General features: G+C 46.1%; 1 protein-coding gene across 1 annotated transcript in view; it reads right to left on the bottom strand.

Annotated features, from left to right (window-relative positions):
• GPAT2 (glycerol-3-phosphate acyltransferase 2, mitochondrial) overlaps positions 1 to 18,533 on the bottom strand; it is a 52,842-nt gene that overhangs the window by 3,470 nt on the left and 30,839 nt on the right. The window contains exons 12-17 of the mRNA XM_056860086.1: positions 10,261 to 10,331; positions 8,628 to 8,889; positions 7,642 to 7,790; positions 5,877 to 5,954; positions 5,171 to 5,302; positions 1,091 to 1,211 (exon numbers count right to left, since the gene is read on the bottom strand). Coding sequence (XP_056716064.1) covers positions 1,091 to 1,211; positions 5,171 to 5,302; positions 5,877 to 5,954; positions 7,642 to 7,790; positions 8,628 to 8,889; positions 10,261 to 10,331 — 813 coding nt within the window. The remainder of the gene's footprint in view (positions 1 to 1,090; positions 1,212 to 5,170; positions 5,303 to 5,876; positions 5,955 to 7,641; positions 7,791 to 8,627; positions 8,890 to 10,260; positions 10,332 to 18,533) is intronic.

The following is an 18,533-nucleotide window of genomic DNA, read 5'->3' as shown; positions in this document are numbered from 1 at the left end:
TACAGAATTAATTAGGGGTATGCACATAGGAAAAAAAATGGGTTCATTTTGGAACTGTATTGGGGAGAACATGCTTTTTGTTATCCCAGGTTTTCAAGACTCTCTACCATTTTGGGATCCCCCCCCCCTCAGATACTGGGGGGGAGGAATTCAGGTCCATTTTAGCAATTGTTCCCATCCCCCCCACCTGCCCAGAGGAAGCAGGGAGGAAGAGAGAAAGCCATATAGTCCCACAGAAAATAATGGCCCTAGAGGGAGACGTCCCCAAGCAGCTGTTTGCTGGACCAGCTTCCTCTCTCTCCCTCTTGGCTCCTGGCATCTGAAGCATTCCTGGAATTCTGGGAGATAAATTTCATTACTCCTGGAATTTGGAAGTGTTATGGTCATTTCGGATATTCCCCAGCAGACAGAGAACAGCTAATTTCCAGTTTGTTTTTGGCTTGGATATATCTGAGTGCCCACCCCGAGAATCAATACAAGAATTTTGACGCGCAGCAGGAGAACAACACAAATACCAGCTGTCCTGTGTAGCAACCTCATAAAGCAAGCTGAAATACATTGAAAATCACGTATTGATGAAATATTCAAGGGGAAGATCAGACACTTACATAGATAGCCATAGATATATTTTGCGCCAACAAAGCTACCTAAAAAATACTTTTTTTCTGAGCCAGATATGTTATTTTTAGGGGGAAAGTTTATCCAAATGCTGGAAGACACTGGTCTGGATTCATTTGTGTATTTAATTTGTATTCTGTAAGCTGCTCTGAGTCCCCACAGAGGAGAAATTAGGGTTGAAAGGTCCCTCTTCGCCATCGGCAGGAAGTTTTTGGGGAAGAGCCTGAGGAGGGCAGGGTTTGGGGAGGGACTTCAGTGCTATAATTGCCAAAGCGGCCATTTTCTCCAAGCGAACTGATCTCTACTGGCTGGAGATCAGTTGTAATAGCAGGAGATCTCCAACTAGTACCTGGAGGCTGGCAACCCTAGGAGAAATGCAGACTAAAAGAGTTTGGACAGATTGTGAGAACCACCTTGTCATAAAACATTAATGTTGCAAGAGGGGAATTTCGCAACAAGCGAAAGGCCATACCTGGCTGAGGGCACTCTAACTCCTCGAGGAAGACCACAGCTCTCCTCATGGTCTTCAGCAAGGGGCCCAGAAGGCAGCAGAGAAACATAAAGACATCGGTGCAGTTTTCCAGGTGGCTTAGCTGAAGTGGGTGAAGAAGAATGGATGGGAGTCAGGCAAACAGAGCTTCCAATAAGAACTCCAAAGAAAAACAGGTTCATAACAACTGGGAATTTACATTATTTGTGGTTCACCAAAACCCAACCTGCCACACCCATTCTGTGGGTGACGTTTGTTTCTGGTCATCAAAGATGATTATGTCGCCCCCTTAACTTTCTATCTGGCATGCCAAACAATGTAAAAAGGCTTCTAAACTGTTATTGTGGATTCATGAAAACAAACATACACGAAAAAGAGCAGTGACTTGTAGCACAAGCTGTGCAATTGAGCCCACACCAATACATGAGGAAACGTGTACAACACACCATTCTTTTGACTAATATGTACAGTGCTGGTTTAATAGGCCAGCTATCAGCACTCTGAATAGACAACAATACGTGGTTCTGATACGGTGCAGGCTAATGCAGGTAAATGTGCTTGAATATGAAGCGCCACTTTGCAGCAGGGTGGGGGAAAATAGCCATGAAAACAAGGCAAGTTTTGCACATCCCTGGAGGAAACTATGCACATTGCGCAAGACAACCTTGAAGAAGCATCCATGTGCCCAGGAGATGGCAGTGCGCTTCCAGAAGTTTGAGATGGGAAAAAAAGATAAGGGAAGAGCCACACAGGAGTCTCAGTGCAACAAGCAAGAGACGCTCGCGGGCCCGTCCTCAGCCCCAGCCGGCTAATTGCAGAGAACGCTGCTCCCCTTTCAAAAGCATGAGAAAGGTTCCAGAGCTGCAGCCCACACAGCTGGCATTTGAAGAGACAGGTTGTGAACTTGGAATGTGTCATGTGAGTGCCGAGAAACAAAAGAAGCAGGAATTTATATGGTAATTGGATGTTCCCTTTTACAATGGGGATGGGGAAGGAAGGAGGGGAGGCTTCCTTCCCACGTCAAGTCAGACCTAGGAGGAGGGTGCAGCGATTCCCCAAATGGCAGGGAAGCATGGCAGCCCAGCAACTGACTCTTCTACCCACCATCGCCGGCAGGATACACAGGGGTATCTTTTTCCTTGGGAAGCACCTCTGGCAGAGGCGGACAATGGAGATTCCTACCCCAAAATGTGACCGCTATACAAAGGCACAGCCAAGCTGAGGTCCTGGAACACAATTAGGAATGTAGGTAATGGCCTGGGAACAGCAGACTGATTCCACTGTGTTCACAGTGAGAAGACATGTGCAACAGTCATACCTTCACACACCCAGGTCTTGCCTTATTTTTAAACTTTCTACACTGTATTAGCCTCCCCACACATCAGGCTTCCAGAGGCAAGGAGGACAGCAAAGAGGGCTCTCGTACCTTTTAACAGTTGTATAAAAGAACAAATTATAGCAGGTACAGGTTCTCATGTGGGGCCAGAAAGAACAAAGACTGTTACCATCTATATTCAAGCTGGATTCATAAAAAGGAAGAGGCACTAAAAATCATATTGTAAATTTACGCTGGTTACTGGAGTGTACGAGAGAATTTCAGAAAATCAGCTTGTGTTTCATGGATTACAGCAAAGCTTTTGACTGTGTGGATCATGAAAAGCTACGGCTAGTTTTAAAGGACATTGGTGTGCCATAGCATCTGATTGTTTTGATGCACAACCTGTGCTCTGGAGAAGAGGTTACTGTTAGGAAAGAATATGGAGAAACAGAATATTTTCCAATTGGCAAGAGTCAGACAAGGATTTATTTTATCTCCCAGTCTCTTCAATCTAAATGCAGAGCATATCATAAAGAAAGCTGGATTATATTTAGATGAAGGTGGAGTGAAAATTGGGGGGGGATATTAACTATTTGAGATATGCCAATAATACCACTACTGGCAGAAAACAGCGAAGACTTAAAATGACAACTGGTGAAAGTTAAAACAGAAAGTGCCAAATGACTACTGGGCGATTACTCAACTTTAAGGTTGACAATGAGGAAATTGAACTTGTTCAAGATTTTCTATTCCTTGGCTCCATCATCAACCAAAAGGGAGACTGCAACCATGAAATCAGAAGGAGACTAAGACTGGGAACAGCAACCATGAAGCAGGTAGAAAAGTATTGTCGAAGGCTTTCACGGTCAGAGTTCATTGGTTCTTGTAGGTTATCCGGGCTGTGTAACCGTGGTCTTGGAATTTTCTTTCCTGACGTTTCGCCAGCAACTGTGGCAGGCATCTTCAGAGTAGTAACACTGAGTAGTAACACTGGAGACACTGTCCTTCAGTGTTACTACTCTGAAGATGCCTGCCACAGTTGCTGGCGAAACGTCAGGAAAGAAAATTCCAAGACCACGGTTACACAGCCCGGATAACCTACAAGAACCAGGTAGAAAAGATTCTCTAGTGTAAGGATGTGTCACTGGCAGCCAAGATCAAGTTAATTCATGCCATAGTATTCCCCATTACTCCATATAGTTGTGAAAATTGGACAATGAAGAAAGCTGACAGGAAGAAAGTAGTTTCATTTGAAATGTGGTGTTGGAGGAGAGTTTTACAGATACCGTGGACTGCCAAAAAGACAAATAAGTGGATTCTAGAAGCCTGAACTGTCCCTAGAAGCTAAAATGACTAAACAGAGGCTATCATACTTTGGTCACATGCAACAACAAGAGTCAGGGCAAAGACAATAATGCTAGGAAAAGTTGAAGGCGGCAGGAAAAGAGGAAGACCCAACGGGAGATAGACTGACTCAAGGAAGCCACAGTTCTCAGTTTGGAAGACCTGAGCAAGGCTGTTAATGATAGGATGTTTTAGAGAACATTGATTCATAGGGTTACCATGAATCGGAAGTATTTAACACACACACACACACACACACACACACGTAGCTCTGTCCCCTTGGCACAATCTGCTTCAGAGTCCTGATCTATCAGCTGAAGAGCAATACTGGAGACCATGCCTTGGCTGACGGTTTCCTATCAGGCACATGGGCCAGCGGGAGAGCAGTGTGGGGTGAGGTGTGCTGGGTATCTGGTAGGAAACAGAAGTAGTGGAACCACAGCTATCTTGGGAGTTTGTGAGGCTTCCAGCTTCTGTCCAGGCCACTTACCTGGTCACCACTGGCAAGCAAAACCCACCTCCAGGTGACCAGATGGGGCCATGGCTCAGTGGTAGAGCCTCTGCTTGGCATGCAGAAACTCCCAGGTTCAATCCCTGGCATCTCCAGTTAAAGGGACTAGGCAAATAGGTGATGTGAAAGACCTCTGCTTGAGACCCTGGAGAGCCGCTGCCGGTCTGAGTAGACAATACTGACTTTGATGGACCAAGGGTCTCATTCAGTATAAGGCAGCTTCATGAGTTCATGAGACACTTTTCTGAACAGGAAGGGAGTTGGCTCTATTTCAGGCTGGCAATGTGCTACAAAGGGGCTTAGCGTAATTACATTTAGGCTTGCAGCAAAGTAACTTTGGGTAAGTTATTTGTACCCCTGACTTTGACCTGCAAGACCCGCTTCCTAACCCTGCGGTTGGTAGGGTAAGCACAAAGAAACAGTTCTCCTTCCCTCTCCTTTCAGTTATTTCCTGCATCCAAGACGGCACAGTAAGTGGCAAATCTGACCCCTGCATTTTGGTAAAATACAGATAAAAGTTACAAGGCCTTCTGGATGGAAGGAGACTTGAAAGCATTAGGACAGGCTCTATAAGATCTCCAAGGATTATGATTCAGTACCCTACTTCACTCTCTTAGCTCCTCTTCCTCAGGACCGACACACATAGAATTACACAACACAGCCAACTATAAATATCTGCTTATTGTAGTCGGGCTGCATAATTCAACTTTCTGGATCCAGAATGGTTTGTTTAAAATGCCACTGGGCCTTGCATGCCTCCAGAATTAAGACAGTCCTCTGCTACTGGAGTAATGGGGGGGGGAGTGGTTAGCTGGCGAAGCCAAGGATGATTCCCTGAGAGCAGAAGGGGTTCTGCGAAGGCACCGCATTCAGAATGGCTTCACAGTACTTTGAAGCACTGCTTCCCAGCCTCTTCATCATAGTCGCTGTCACTGTCTTCAAAGCCATCCGTGGCCTTCCAAAGCAGCTTCTTGGTGAAATTCTTCTGTGCGGCATCACACGCCAAGCGGTCGCTGGTCACCTGCATGCAGGACAGACACCCACAGCTTTTCAACAGGGGGAAAGAAGGGATGGGATAGCCTGCTGCAGCCACTAGGACTAGACTAGTAACACCCAAACAGTGTGATGAGATAAAGAAATAAAATGTATGAACCGAATAAGTACATTTATTAAAGAATCTTGTGAGCTCAGATGTTGCCTACTACATCTCTGCGTGATTCCCTGATCTGGCCTCCTTCCAGTGTGTTTTTGGGGGTGCCTCTTCAATAATTCTCGAAGCATGCTCTGCTCTGGGCTTATCTCCTTCTTGGCACATCAGTGCTTCCTGGCGAAACACAGGGTGAGGTCCTCTAAGGATATCATCCTTACTCTTGCATTCTCAGAAAACAACCATTATTCAGATGCAAGAGCATGCCTCTCCGATTCTAATTCACAGGGGAGAAAGTATTTCTTTGCTATCTGAAGCTTGGGGAAATGCTGGCTTCACTATCACTGCAAAGTCTTCCTGAGCTGTGATTGTGCGAAGCTGAAATGCTATGGTGATGCGGCTTTTCTCACTATGCTCACTCCCTTTCCCAAAGAATGGCTTTTCCTACCTCTTCAGCGACCAACAAGCCATCCTGGATCAGCTTGTCCATGGCAACCTGACAGTAGTAATACACAGACTGGCACGGCTAGGAGAAAGCAAAATAAATTTAGCAGAGGCAGGAAAGGGGTTTGTGATCCAGCCCCAACACAGGTCTGATTCACAGAACAGGCTCCAACTGCATTCAAGATGACTCTGGATTGCCTTTCTAGAACGTTTCTGTGATTTGGCAGTTCTTTCACTTTTGACCCCTCTTAGTGCTTATATGCGAGACAAAATCCAGCCATAGCTAAACACTTTTAGAGTACGTTTATCTTGGTGAGAGAAATGTTGTCACTGAAATCTTCTGGCGCTTAAGACTGCTTAACTTTGATTGGTCTCTGTTTACTGTATACAATTTTAGAGACCATACATGCACCTACAATACCTGATAGGATGTAGCTTAAATGTGTGAATTGACTCCAATGAAGAATCTGATGCAGTATCGTTGAATCACAGTTGGAAGGGTCTTTATTAACCATCTAGTCTAACCTCCTGCTCACTCAGGAAACCTTCCATCCTCAAGAGATGGCTTTTCAGCCTCCGCTTGAAGAGTGCCAGGGAGGGAGAGCCCTCCACCTTCACGACATCATTCTAGGAAATCTTCATCTATGTTGCAATACCTGCAATGAGTCATTCACATGCAATCATTCAGTGTTGCAGCTGTCAAGAGATGCACTTGCATGTGTGAGACCCGTTACCTGTGATTTTTTCCCCATAGGCGGCTCATGGGCCACACCAGGCCTACTCAGCACTTTCGACAGGCCTCCCCTCTCTCATAGCCCCCATTACTTCACAGCCTTTCCATGCTTCAAGTGAAGATACAGGCCAGCCCTGGCAGTTTGTTAAGGCTGCTATAGAGGCACTCCCATAAAGCTAGATGAAGACCATGTGGGAAAGTCAGACTCACACACATGGCTCTGGCATTCACACAGACACTGTAAAGGTATGAGTCCTTGCCATGAGGAGGAAAGTCAGGGTGAGCAGGGCCTTTGCACTTCTTAAGAGAAAGAGAGCCAGTGTGGTGTAGTGGTTAAGAGCAGTGATTTGGAGTGGTGGACTCTAATCTGGAGAACCAGGTTTGATTCCCCACTCCTCCACATGAGCGGCGGACACTAATCTGGTGAACCGGGTTGGTTTCCCCACTCCCACACATGAAACCAGCTGGGTCACAGTTCTCTTCGAGCTCTCTCTGCCCCACCTACATCAGAGGGTGTCTGTTGTGGGGAAGGGATGGGAAGGTGATTGTAAGCCGGTTTGATTCTTGCTTAAGTGGTAGAAAAAGTCGGTATATAAAAACCTCCTCCTCCTCAATATAGCAGAGGAACGGGATACTGTTAAGAATCTGACCCAGATAAGTCATGGTGGCAAGGACAATGATAGGAGTTCTGTCATCGTCTCTCACGGAAACCACCCCCCTCTGTGGGGCCCAGTGACTTTCATAGAATCATAGAAGCATAGAGTTGGAAGGGGCCACACAGGCCATCTAGTCCAACCCCCTGCTTAATGCAGGATTAGCCTAGAGCATCACTGACAAGTGCCTGTCCATCCTCTGCTTAACCTTCACATTTCCTTACAAAATCTATATGCACTGGCAGGCATGCTCTCTTTGCTAGCTCATGGTGATTTGTGGGAACTCAGTAAAGAGGCAGGGGTCTGCCTACCCAGTCTTACGGTTCTACATTTTCAAAGTCTCCATCAGAGGTAAAAGACACAAGCAACACTGATCTTCCCACCTGGCGCAGGATGATGTCTCTGGGCAGCAACTGGACCAGCGAGGCAGTCTTGTTATACAGCTCTTCCTGGACAAAGACAGCATCCCTCAGCTGCTCAGGACTTCCTAAGTAGGGAAGCAGCTCCACCAGGAGGGCGTTGATAGCACAGGCTACAGAGAAACACCAGACAACCATGTAATGCACACCCCTTATAGACACTACGCACAAGTTTCCAGAATTGTATTTGGGTAGAAAAGACCAAGAATCCAGTAGCACCTTAAAGACTAACAAAATTTCTAGCAGGGTATGAGCTTTTGTGAGCCACAGCTCACTTCTTCAGGTAAGGTGCTACTGGACTCTTGCTCTTTTCTACTGCTATTGATAGACTAACACGGCTACCCAGCTCCTGATAAGGGAGTCATCTTCCCATCTCCCACTACACACCATGCCACCTTCCACTGACACACCAGAGCAAGACCCCCAGTCCCCAGAAAAACCGAGTTCTCCCAGAGGAGCCAGCAAAACATCTTGGAAGCAGGAGGAACAAGAAGCAGGAGGCACTTAAAAGGGCTGGCGAAGTTGACATCAGGGAGTTCTCAAGTCAGGCCTTTGTCGTAAGCCGACAGGAGCTAGAAAAGCCCATTCAGAGCTGACACCACTTGGCTGAGAGTCTACCCCTTGCGAGGAAACCAAGAATAGCGATTACAAGAGATTTTTATTCTTGTTTCACAGTTGTCACTTCCCAACCCCTCCTTTTTACACAGGGCAACTTTCAGCAGACAAGGTGAAGTGATTGGAAAGGCAAAGGACTGCCTATTGTGTGGGGGCCTCCCCTCCCCCCCACACACACACACTTGAGGCAAGGGAAAGAGGGCTAGTCTTAAGATACTGGTTGCCTGAGAAACAGGGCCCTGGTAGGAGAGAGGAGCAAAATGAAGCCTTCTGAGAAACGGCTGTTCCCTTCCTTCTGCAGTGCTCCCAAGACCGTCCCCTTCTCTCACACTCACCCCCAACAGCTTCCTGGATGAAGACAGGCAGGAGGGCAGCACTGTGCCTGCTCAGCTCTGTCACGGCAGCCTCTGTCCTCCTGGGAGCCACCAGGACATCCCCCAGCGAGAGGCGGTGGAGGGAGACGCAGCGCCGCAGAAGGGAAAGGGTGTGCAGCACCACGTGCCGCACCTGCCCGGAGAACCCCACGTCGTAGTTGCGAAGAAGGATCTCCTCGGTGAGCCAGACGAAGTCCTGCATCAGCTGTGACAGGAAGACTCCCTGGCCGAGGGGAGCGGGGAGAGAGAGCCAGAATGAAGGAGGGTTGTCAGCATTGGGAAGAAGGAAAAACTCCCACAAGTACGACCCAAAAAAGGTGGCTCCGGAACTGGTAGTGTGGGTAGTCAGAGCTGCCCCACAAGCTATTTCTAACCAATTCTTTATTTTTATTTTTTTGTAAACACTTTATTAGTTTTTAACAATACATAACACATACAGCATACATTCCCATTCACATACAGATTGTGCTTTTTCCAGGGTTAATATTTAGTATTTTTGACAATCACCATAAGTAGCTATCTTGCTTATTATATGTTATTGTTTGATATTTCTAAATCCGTATTGAAAAATATAATATCTTTCTATTTTTTCTGCTATAAGGTATGATTTTTTCACTATATATATATATATAATTTTTAGTTACTTAACACATTATTTAATTTCTTAACAATTTTCGCTTTTACTGTCTTTCTTCCCAATTCTTTATTTTATGGAAGGTGTGACCTCCACCCTAAGCGCTAAATGTATACATAAATTCTATGCCCCTCCAACCGTGTTCAGTTCTGGATGCTGGAGCAGTACGGGGAGCTTGCGCATCTTTCCAGCTGCCTGAGAACCGGCTTGTTCCAGACTGCTAGGCTCAAATCCCAGCTCAGCTGCACCCCAGAAACTGTGCAGGTCATCAGTTCACACATTACGTAGCCATAGACCCAGGACAACTGAAAGGAGCCAGGGACAAATATTTTTTCATGTTAGGGGAGGGGCCATGGCTCAGTGGTAGAGCCTCTGCTTGGCATGCAGAAGGTCCCAGGTTCAATCTCCGGCATCTCCAGTTAAAGGGACTAGGCAAGTAGGTGATGTGAAAGACCTCTGCCTGAGACCCTGGAGAGCCGCTGCCGGTCTGAGTAGACAATACTGTCTTTGATGGACCAAGGGTCTCATTCAGTATAAGGCAGCTTCATGTGACAATCCCGTTCACCCATCAAGCACACCTGTACAATACACATGCTTGCAAGGGTGCATTTAATTATATTCACATTACATTTTTAAGCATATGTGTATCACTAAGGTGGAAGAGCCCTTCACCTGACCTCAGTTACTGCATCTATAAAATGGATTAACAGGGTCTTAGGAAGGACAAATGAAATACATATTGGAAAGTACAACATAACAGTGAAATTACCACCCCGCTTCGAGACCTGAGCTTCAGAGGCAGGCAGAGTCTGCAGTCTTGCAGCAGGCTAGATGTCTCTCATAACTGCCAGAATTGTCCCTCAGACACCACACAAACACCCCAAGCTGGAAAACTGCTTCCGTTGTCAACTCTCCTGAGGAAGAAAGAGCCAGGTCCTCATGCCCCATTTCCATGCTTACCTCTTGGTGCTTGTGCAGCAGGAGCGCAGAGGTAATCCCCACAGCCATTATGGCAGAGCAGGACACAGCAGCTAAGAGAAGATAAAGGGGTGCAAGCTCATGAGAATCTAGGGCTGAATATGAAGAAGAAATGGTTTTTAAATGCCGACTTTCTCTGCCACTTAAGGGAGAATCAAACCGGCTTGCAATTACCTTCCTTTCCCCTCCCCACAACAGACACCTTGTGAGGTAGGTGAGGCTGACAGCTGTGACTAGCCCAAGGTCACCCAGCTGGCTTCGTGTGCAGGAGTGGGGAAACAAATCCTGTTCACCAGATTAGCCTCCGCCGCTCATGTGGAGGAGTGGGGAATCAAACCCGGTTCTCCAGATCAGAACTCCACCACTCCAAACCACCGCTCTTAACCACTACACCACGCTGGCTCAACTTTGGGAGTGAAACAGTGGACTCAGGCGCCAGTACAACAGAACTCTGTAATGTCTTGCATTTGCAAACAAATTGTACCTATTCAACCAAGAGCCGTGCGGGTAGGTATGTCCCTTGCCCTCATCGGTGGGCTGCAGTACAAAACAGTACACAGAACCACCTTTTCTACAAAAAAGGGAACACCCGCCTAACCATCATATAAAACAACAGAGATGTGAACACAGATAGGGCCAGATAAACTCTGCACTTAAAACACATATATGGCTGCTATGAAAACTGACCAGAAAGCCAAGTCATTTATTTGCAGTCATAGACCATCAAACAAATTGAGTTTACATTACTGAATAATATAGAGTAATCAAAAAGGGCAAAAGTCCAGTAGCACCTTAAAAACTAACAAAAATATTTTCTGGTAGTCTTTAAGGTGCTACTGGACTCTTGCCCTTTTTGACTACTGCAAACAGACTAACATGGCTACCCACTGTGTAATATAGAGTAAAACAAGTACAAAATACAATTAAAATTTAAATGCTTAAAATGTAAAAAAAAATGCAGAGGTACGTAGCTAGTTAATATCAAAGAGAACGAAAGCTGTATATTATTAAAATTGGTATGCTTAATAATAGCAAGAGCTTGGTAAAATAAGTCTATCAGAAATAGGTCTACTCATTCTCAATTTCTTCAGCTACTGACTTAAGCAATCTTTGATTATTTTCATTGCTAACCAAGCAAATCTGGCCATGCTTGCAGATAAGTTAGCTATTGTGTCTGATTCTGATAGGAGGAGCGCTAGACGTTGTTTTCTCAGAGATCTAGGGCAGTCCACTAATAATGGAATCAATGAACCTGTGCGGATAAGATCATATAATTTACACTCAAATGGCACGTGTTGGGTGGTTTCAAGAGCATCACGTTTGCATATGCATCTATGTGCTTCTAATGGGTGTTTATTATATATCCCATCTATGAACTTGGAAACACATATATCAAAACATTCTGTGTCCTGGCGACTCCAATTCCGTAACATAACTGAGCATACTGGCAGTTCTTTTGCATATTTTATTTTACATTTTTTAACAATTCACATCCACAGCCCCATCATCGTAATGTTGTAGGGGGGAGGTCCTTGGGAAGCTGAATTTTCCAGCCAGTAAAAGACTCTGAGCCTCCTGCATTCCTTCAACTATGGAGCATATACCCAGCCCTAAGAATAGGCAAGGCACGCTTGGATTTTCTCTGAATTCAATAGTTCATATTTTGCAAAGGAACAGTCTAGACTGAGCCTGAAACCATGTGTGAACTTTCGGTTCGATTCTTCTCTTATGGTAATAAGAAACCTCTACATATATTTAAGGCTTCAGCAAGGGCAGGGTTTGCCCAACAGTGAAGGCATTTAAAACCAGCAATTAAGTTATCCTCAGCTTTTTGTTGAGAGAAGTGGAGAGAGTTTTGTTGAGAGAAGTGGAGAGCCAGCGTGGTGTGGTGGTTAAGAGTGGTGGTTAGGAGCAGTGGACTCTAATTTTGGAGAACCAGGTTTGATTACCCACTCCTCCACATGAGTGGCGGACTCTAATCTGGTGAACCAGGTTGGTTTCCCCACTCCTACACATGAAGCCAGCTGGGTGACCTTGGGCTAGTCACAGCTCTCAGAGTTCTCTCAGCCCCACCTATCTCACAGGGTGTCTGTTGTGGGGAGGGGAAGGGAAGGTGATTGTAAACTGGTTTGATTCTTCCTTAAGTGGTAGAGAAAGTCGGCACATAAAAACCAACTCTTCTTCTACTACTACTCAAAAAGAGTCAAAACAATAAAAGGCAATCTCCTTCTTTGAACCCAAAGGGAACCAAGGCTGGCTTAACACCTTTCTCACTCACTAAATCATCTGGCCAGTAGTTCTCCTGCTCAAGCTTCACCAGCACAGAGTGGAATTTTGCAAGAGCAGATACTGTGTCCTCGGGCAGTACCTGTCCATTTCCAGGCTTCGCACAGAAAAACTTCCCAGTGGATCATGACCCATGGGTCAGACTTGCTGCCCTTAATGGTACCCCCAGATGCCTCAGTCTGCACCTCAAAGAAGAACCCCCTCTAGAAGGAATTCTACTCTAGATCAAGGCCCAAAGCACTGGCTTGGGAAAGCTGCTGATATACCAACTTGGTCCCACCAAGGCAATATTAAAAACAAAACAAAAAACACAACCCAGTTGGCAGCCTTCGAAGCCATACCTCACAAGTCCACAGTGTGCAGACTGTAAAACTGCCTTCTATGAACTCACACAGTAAGCCAGGTGAAGCAATGACAACCAGGTGGTGGAGTCTGGCTGGTGGAGGGGGGGGGGGAGAGAGAGAAGCAGACTGGATCATGCAGGCAGAGATAAATGAAGGCAGTGAGGCAGATGAAGATTAAAACCAAGCCCTGCAGGAGCCCTGGCTGGTAGAGGGGAACTTGAAAGGGCCGCTTCCTCCTTGGGAAAGTTCATGGCTCAGAAGTGAGGCCTTTCATTGTCTAATTGTCCCTGTTGTCCTGTCACCTAGATCTCCTCCAACCTTCCGTCCAAATGGCAGGTCCAAGAGGGGAGCATGTGGGGAGGGTGTGACACTTGGGGGCTTCAAAGGGTCAGAAAGAAAGAGAATGAGATCAGTGACAGAGCCCTCGGGCTGCTCTTAACATTTAGAAAACTGCAAAGCACAAAACGACGCAACTGCGCTTTGTTAAAGGTCACCCGCGGAGAGAATACGGAACCAGAGCTGGGACCACTTTGTTGTTGTTCTTTATTGTAGACTCAAAAGGGAACCTTCATACTCTTTTCTTCCACTGCTTGTTTCTTCAGCATGGCAACAGTAAGCCTTATCAGCATTATGCTTGAGTTTTATGGTGGAACAACACGGGCTAGAAATCTGAACGTAAAGAAAGCTCAGCTGGATAAGTCCAATGATCTCTCATTCAGTTTCCTGCAACAGCCAGCCAGATGCCTTCAGGAAGCCCACGATGGCTTTCCCTTTTTTGTTTCCATCATCTGGCTCTCCAACACAACCATTTTTGTTTCCAGCATCTGGTTCTCCAAAACAAATGGCCTCTGATAACAGAGGTTCCATGTAGCTATCAAGGCTAACAGAAGTCAACAGAGTATCCTTCAGGAACTTTTTCTACTAGTTGTGGAACAAGTTGTTTAATGCTTTTTAGTATTTCAGAACTGTTCTCAATTTCCTCGCACTGTTTATTTTATAGCTTTAAATTTTAAATTTAAATATGTATTTTATTTCTTTGAAATGGAATCTGTAGCATTTTACAAATGTCACGAGCTACCTCATGGACTCCTCCCAAGAATCTGGATATAAATCTAATAAACACATTTTTTAAAAAAGGTAAAGGTCCCCTGTGCAAGCACCAAGTCATTCCTGACTCATGGGGTGACATCACATCCTGACGTTTACTAGGCAGACTTTGTTTATGGGGTGGTTTGCCATTGCCTTCCCCAGTCATCTTCCCTTTACCCCCAGCAAGCTGGGTACTCATTTTATCGACCTCGGAGGATGGAAGGCTGAGCTGACCTTGAGCCGGCTACCTGAAACCAACTTCGGTCGGGATCGAACTCAGGTCATGAGCAGAGCTTGGACTGCAGTACTGCAGCTTACCACTCTGAGCCACGGGCAATTATGACCAATGAAAAAATGGGAGTCCACAAACAGGATTAAAATGTACTCATACCCTGCAAGGAATAGGAACACACATAAGATTATGTTTGCAGGGGTGCCCGGATGGCTGAACCTGACTTATGATTGGGCCTGTTCCACCGATCACCTTTCATCCTAAAAGGGATGTGCCTCAGTAAGGCAGGCTTCCCCCAGGCAATGTTCTTTTCTTTCCAGATTATTCTTTTTTAAAGCCTGCTTATGAGCCATTTGAAGAAAGTCACGCAGCCTGTGCATTAGCAGACAGAGCAGTTCAGGTATTATACTAAAATAACCGATAATGGGAAAGTTATATCCACAGTCAGGAAGAACAGTGATAAACTAAAAAACACACCTTGACATGTGAGGTGCATCGTTTATGTAACAGGGAGACCATGCTGGCAGCTCAGAGTGGCTTGGTGCATTTTCTGCTTGGCAGAACATTTTGACTACCAAAGATACAGACCAAAGGAGAGTCTCCCTCGGGTGAGGAGTAACTGATATAAAGGAATCAAAGAACACTAAGGAAGGATAAAACAAGTGCTGAGAAGCTAAATGAATTCTTCTCATCTATCTTCACTGTCAAAGATATAGGGCAGATTCCTTTTTCTGAACAGATGATTTGAGGAGGGGAGAATGAGGAGCAGGGGCAAATAGTGGTAATAAGGCAGGAAGTTCTAGAACATCTAGACAAACTGCAAATTAACAAGTCACCGGGACCAGATGGTATTCATCCTAGAGTTCTCAAATGGGAAATTGCTGAACTTCTAACGATGATATGCAACATGTCCCTACAACCATTCTGTACTAGAGGACTGGAGAATGGCCAAAGTAACACCCATTTATAAAAAGGGTTCCAGGGGGGACCCAGGAAATTACAGGCCAGTTAGCTTGACGTCTGTTCCAGGTAAATTGATGGAAGGTATTATTAAAGATAGAATTGTCAAGCATATAGAACGACAAGCCCTGCTGAGCAAAACCCAACATGGCTTCTGTAAAGGTAGGTTCTGTCTCACTAATCTTTTAGAGCTTTTTGAAAGTGTCAATAAGCATGTGGACAGGAATGAGCTTGTGGACATTGTGTATTTGGATTTCCAAAAGGATTTTGACAAAGTCCCCCACCAAAGACTGCTAAGCGAACTTCACAGTCATGGGTTAATGGATTGAGAGCTGGATGAAAAATAGGAAGCAGAGAATAGGAATAAATGGTCAATTCTCACAAAGGAGGGATGAGAGCAGTGGGGTCCCTCAGGGACCAATGCTTTTCAACCTGTACATCAATGACCTGGAGTTGGGGGTGAACAGCAAGGTGGCCAAGTTTGCAGATGACACCAAATTGTTTAGGGTGGTTAAAACAAAAACGGATTGTGAAGAGCTCCGAAAAAATATCTCCAAATTAGAGGAATGGGCATTAAAATGGCAAATGAGATTCAATGTGAGCAAGTGTAAAGTGATGCATATTAGGGCAAAAACATCCCAACTTTACATATATACTGATGGGATCTGTGCCTGCAGTGACAGACCAAGAAGGGATTTTGGGGTGGTAGTGGATAGCTCTATAAGAAGTCAAATTCCATGCTGGCCATAATTAGACAAGGAATAGAGAATAAAACTGCTGCTATCAGACTGGAGTGGACAGAGAGAAGCTTTTTTACCCCTCTCATAATACTAGAATGTGGGGTCATCTGCTGAAGCTGAAGGTGAGAGATTCAAAACAGACAAAAGGAAATATTTCTTCACATGATGCATAATTAAATTGTGGAACTCACTGCCCCAGGATGTGGTGAAAGCTTTCAGAGGGGAGTGGACATATTCATGGATAGGGCTTTCCATGGCTACTAGTCCAAATGGATACTAGTCATGATGCATACCTATTCCCTCCAGGATCAGAGGAGCATGTCTATTAGGTGCTGTGGAACACAGGTGGGGTAATGCTGCCGCAGTTGTCTTGTTTTTAGGCTTCCTAGAGGTACACGGTTGGCCACTGTGCGAACAGACTGCTAGACTTGATGGGCCTTGGTCTGATCCAGCATGGCTTTTCTTATGTTCTTTTGTAATAAGGCCCCCCCCCCCGAACTGGGAGCTTTCTAAATAGGTAGAAGATTGCTCCTGAAGTCATGCTGCGCAAGAGTTCCTCAAGTATCTCCCAAGTACTCAGTGATTAGCTCCTGTCCTTCTCCTGAGCTGGTAAATGGAAACGATAATCCCTGACATAAAGGCACTCTGAGCTACTCCAAAGCTCAGAGAGACAGATTCTACCCCTCCCTTCACATCAGGGAAGGCTCTGGTCATAACAACCACAAATGTGTTGACCTCTGGCAGGGAGTGGTGTTTCTTTCAAATATAAATATAAAAATATATAAATATATATATAAATATATAAACATATACACACACACACACACACAACGTATTTTTCGCTCCATAGGACGCAGCTGACCATAAGACGTACCTAGTTTTTAGAGGCGGAAAACAAGAAAAAATCTTGTTTTCCTCCTCTAAAAACTTGTCTTATGGAGCGAATGCCGGGTGGGCGCGTGCGCGTTGGGACGACGCAAGCCGGTGTTCCCTGCCCCGACGGCCAGCTGGGAGGCGAGCGGGGCCACACAGAGCCGGCTGGGCGTGTGCGTGTCGGGACGGTGCGAGCCGGCGCACGCGCCCTGCCGGCTCTGTGCGGCCCCGCCCACCTCCCAGCTGGCCGTCGGGGCGGAGAACACCGGCTCGCGCCGTCCGGACGAGCACGCGCCCAGACGGCTCTGTGCGCCCCGCCCGCCTCCCAGCACGAACCCAGCCGGTGTTCCCCGCCCCGACGGCCAGCTGGGAGGCGGGCGGGGCGCACAGAGCTGGCTGGCCGCGTGCGTGTCCAGACGGCGCGAGCCGGCATTCACTCCATAAGACGCACAGACGTTTCCCCTCACTTTTGAGGAGGAAAAAAGTGCGTCTTATGGAGCGAAAAATACGGTATATGTGTGTGTCTGTATATTTCTTTAATTCATGACAGTTTTACAAAACACAGCTCATTACCCCAGAATTTGGGCTTCAGAGTTACAAGAACACCTCCGTGGTCACTAACAACTAATGTTCAGAGTCTATGTCATATTTACAGCCATACTGCTTTTTTGATGCATCTGGAGAAGGAACCTCACACAAGAATAAAATGGCTTGCGTTCTGTATGCAAGGATGTCTGTGGCCCTGACCAAAAAAAAAAAAATACTGCCTCTGCTTTGCCAACAGTGATACAGACAGGAACCCAGATGGTGCATGGGCAAAATGAGCAGCACATACAGCCAGCCACGTGATCCAAGCAATCCAAAGACAAATATGTGCCTGATAATTTGCCAAAGCTAGTTAAAAACAGAGTACCCTTTCTTCATTTTCCTCCATATCCTACTTTTCTAGAAGGGAATTGCAATACTACGAACAACAAGTGGGAACCCGTAAAATTTGCGGGAAGGCATCTCATTTTCCACTCCACCATTATTTCCTCTTTGCCTTTCCTGAAAGCCCCCGTAGCCTCTCCCCTGCTCCTGCTTCCTTTTCTCCTTCTAGGGTTGCCGACTTGGAGATCTCTTGGTATCACTACAGATCTCCCAACTACAGAGATCAGTTTCCCTTAGGGTTGCCAGATCCAAGAAGGAAAATACTTGGAGATTTGGGGGTGGAGGTTTGTGAGGGTTAGGTTTGGGGAGGGAAGTGATCTTAGCAAGGTATAATGCCATAGAGTCCACCCTCCAAAGCAACCATTTTCTCCAGGGGAGTTGATCTCGGTCCTCTGGAGAGCAACTGTAATTCCGAGTGATTTCTAGCCCCCACCTGGAGGTTGGCAACACTAGTTTCCATAGCGGAAGTGGCTGCTTTGGAAGGTGGAGTCTATACCCTGCTGAGGTCCCTCCCCTCCTCAAACTCCAGGTTGCCCCCTACAAATCTCCAGGTATTTTCCTAACCTGGAGTTGGTAACCCTATCTCCTTCCCAAACAACAGCCAACCTACTTTTATCTCCCCCTGCCCTGGCACCCAGTAGCCTCTACCTAGGAAAACTGTGGCCAATTTTTGTGGTGCCAGCCACTAATTTTGTGGTGCAAGCCACTTGCATGGCAGGGAACCCTAGTGTGGGGTGGCGCCTCACTTTCCTTCTATCCCCCTCCCCACACTATTTCCTCTTTCCTTTCCTCTGCCTCATT

The sequence above is a fragment of the Euleptes europaea genome, chromosome 14, assembly GCF_029931775.1.
Source record: "Euleptes europaea isolate rEulEur1 chromosome 14, rEulEur1.hap1, whole genome shotgun sequence".
Classification (NCBI taxonomy): Eukaryota; Metazoa; Chordata; class Lepidosauria; order Squamata; family Sphaerodactylidae; genus Euleptes; species Euleptes europaea.
Note: the sequence above shows the minus strand (reverse complement) of the source record. Positions and strands in the feature narration are given on the sequence as shown.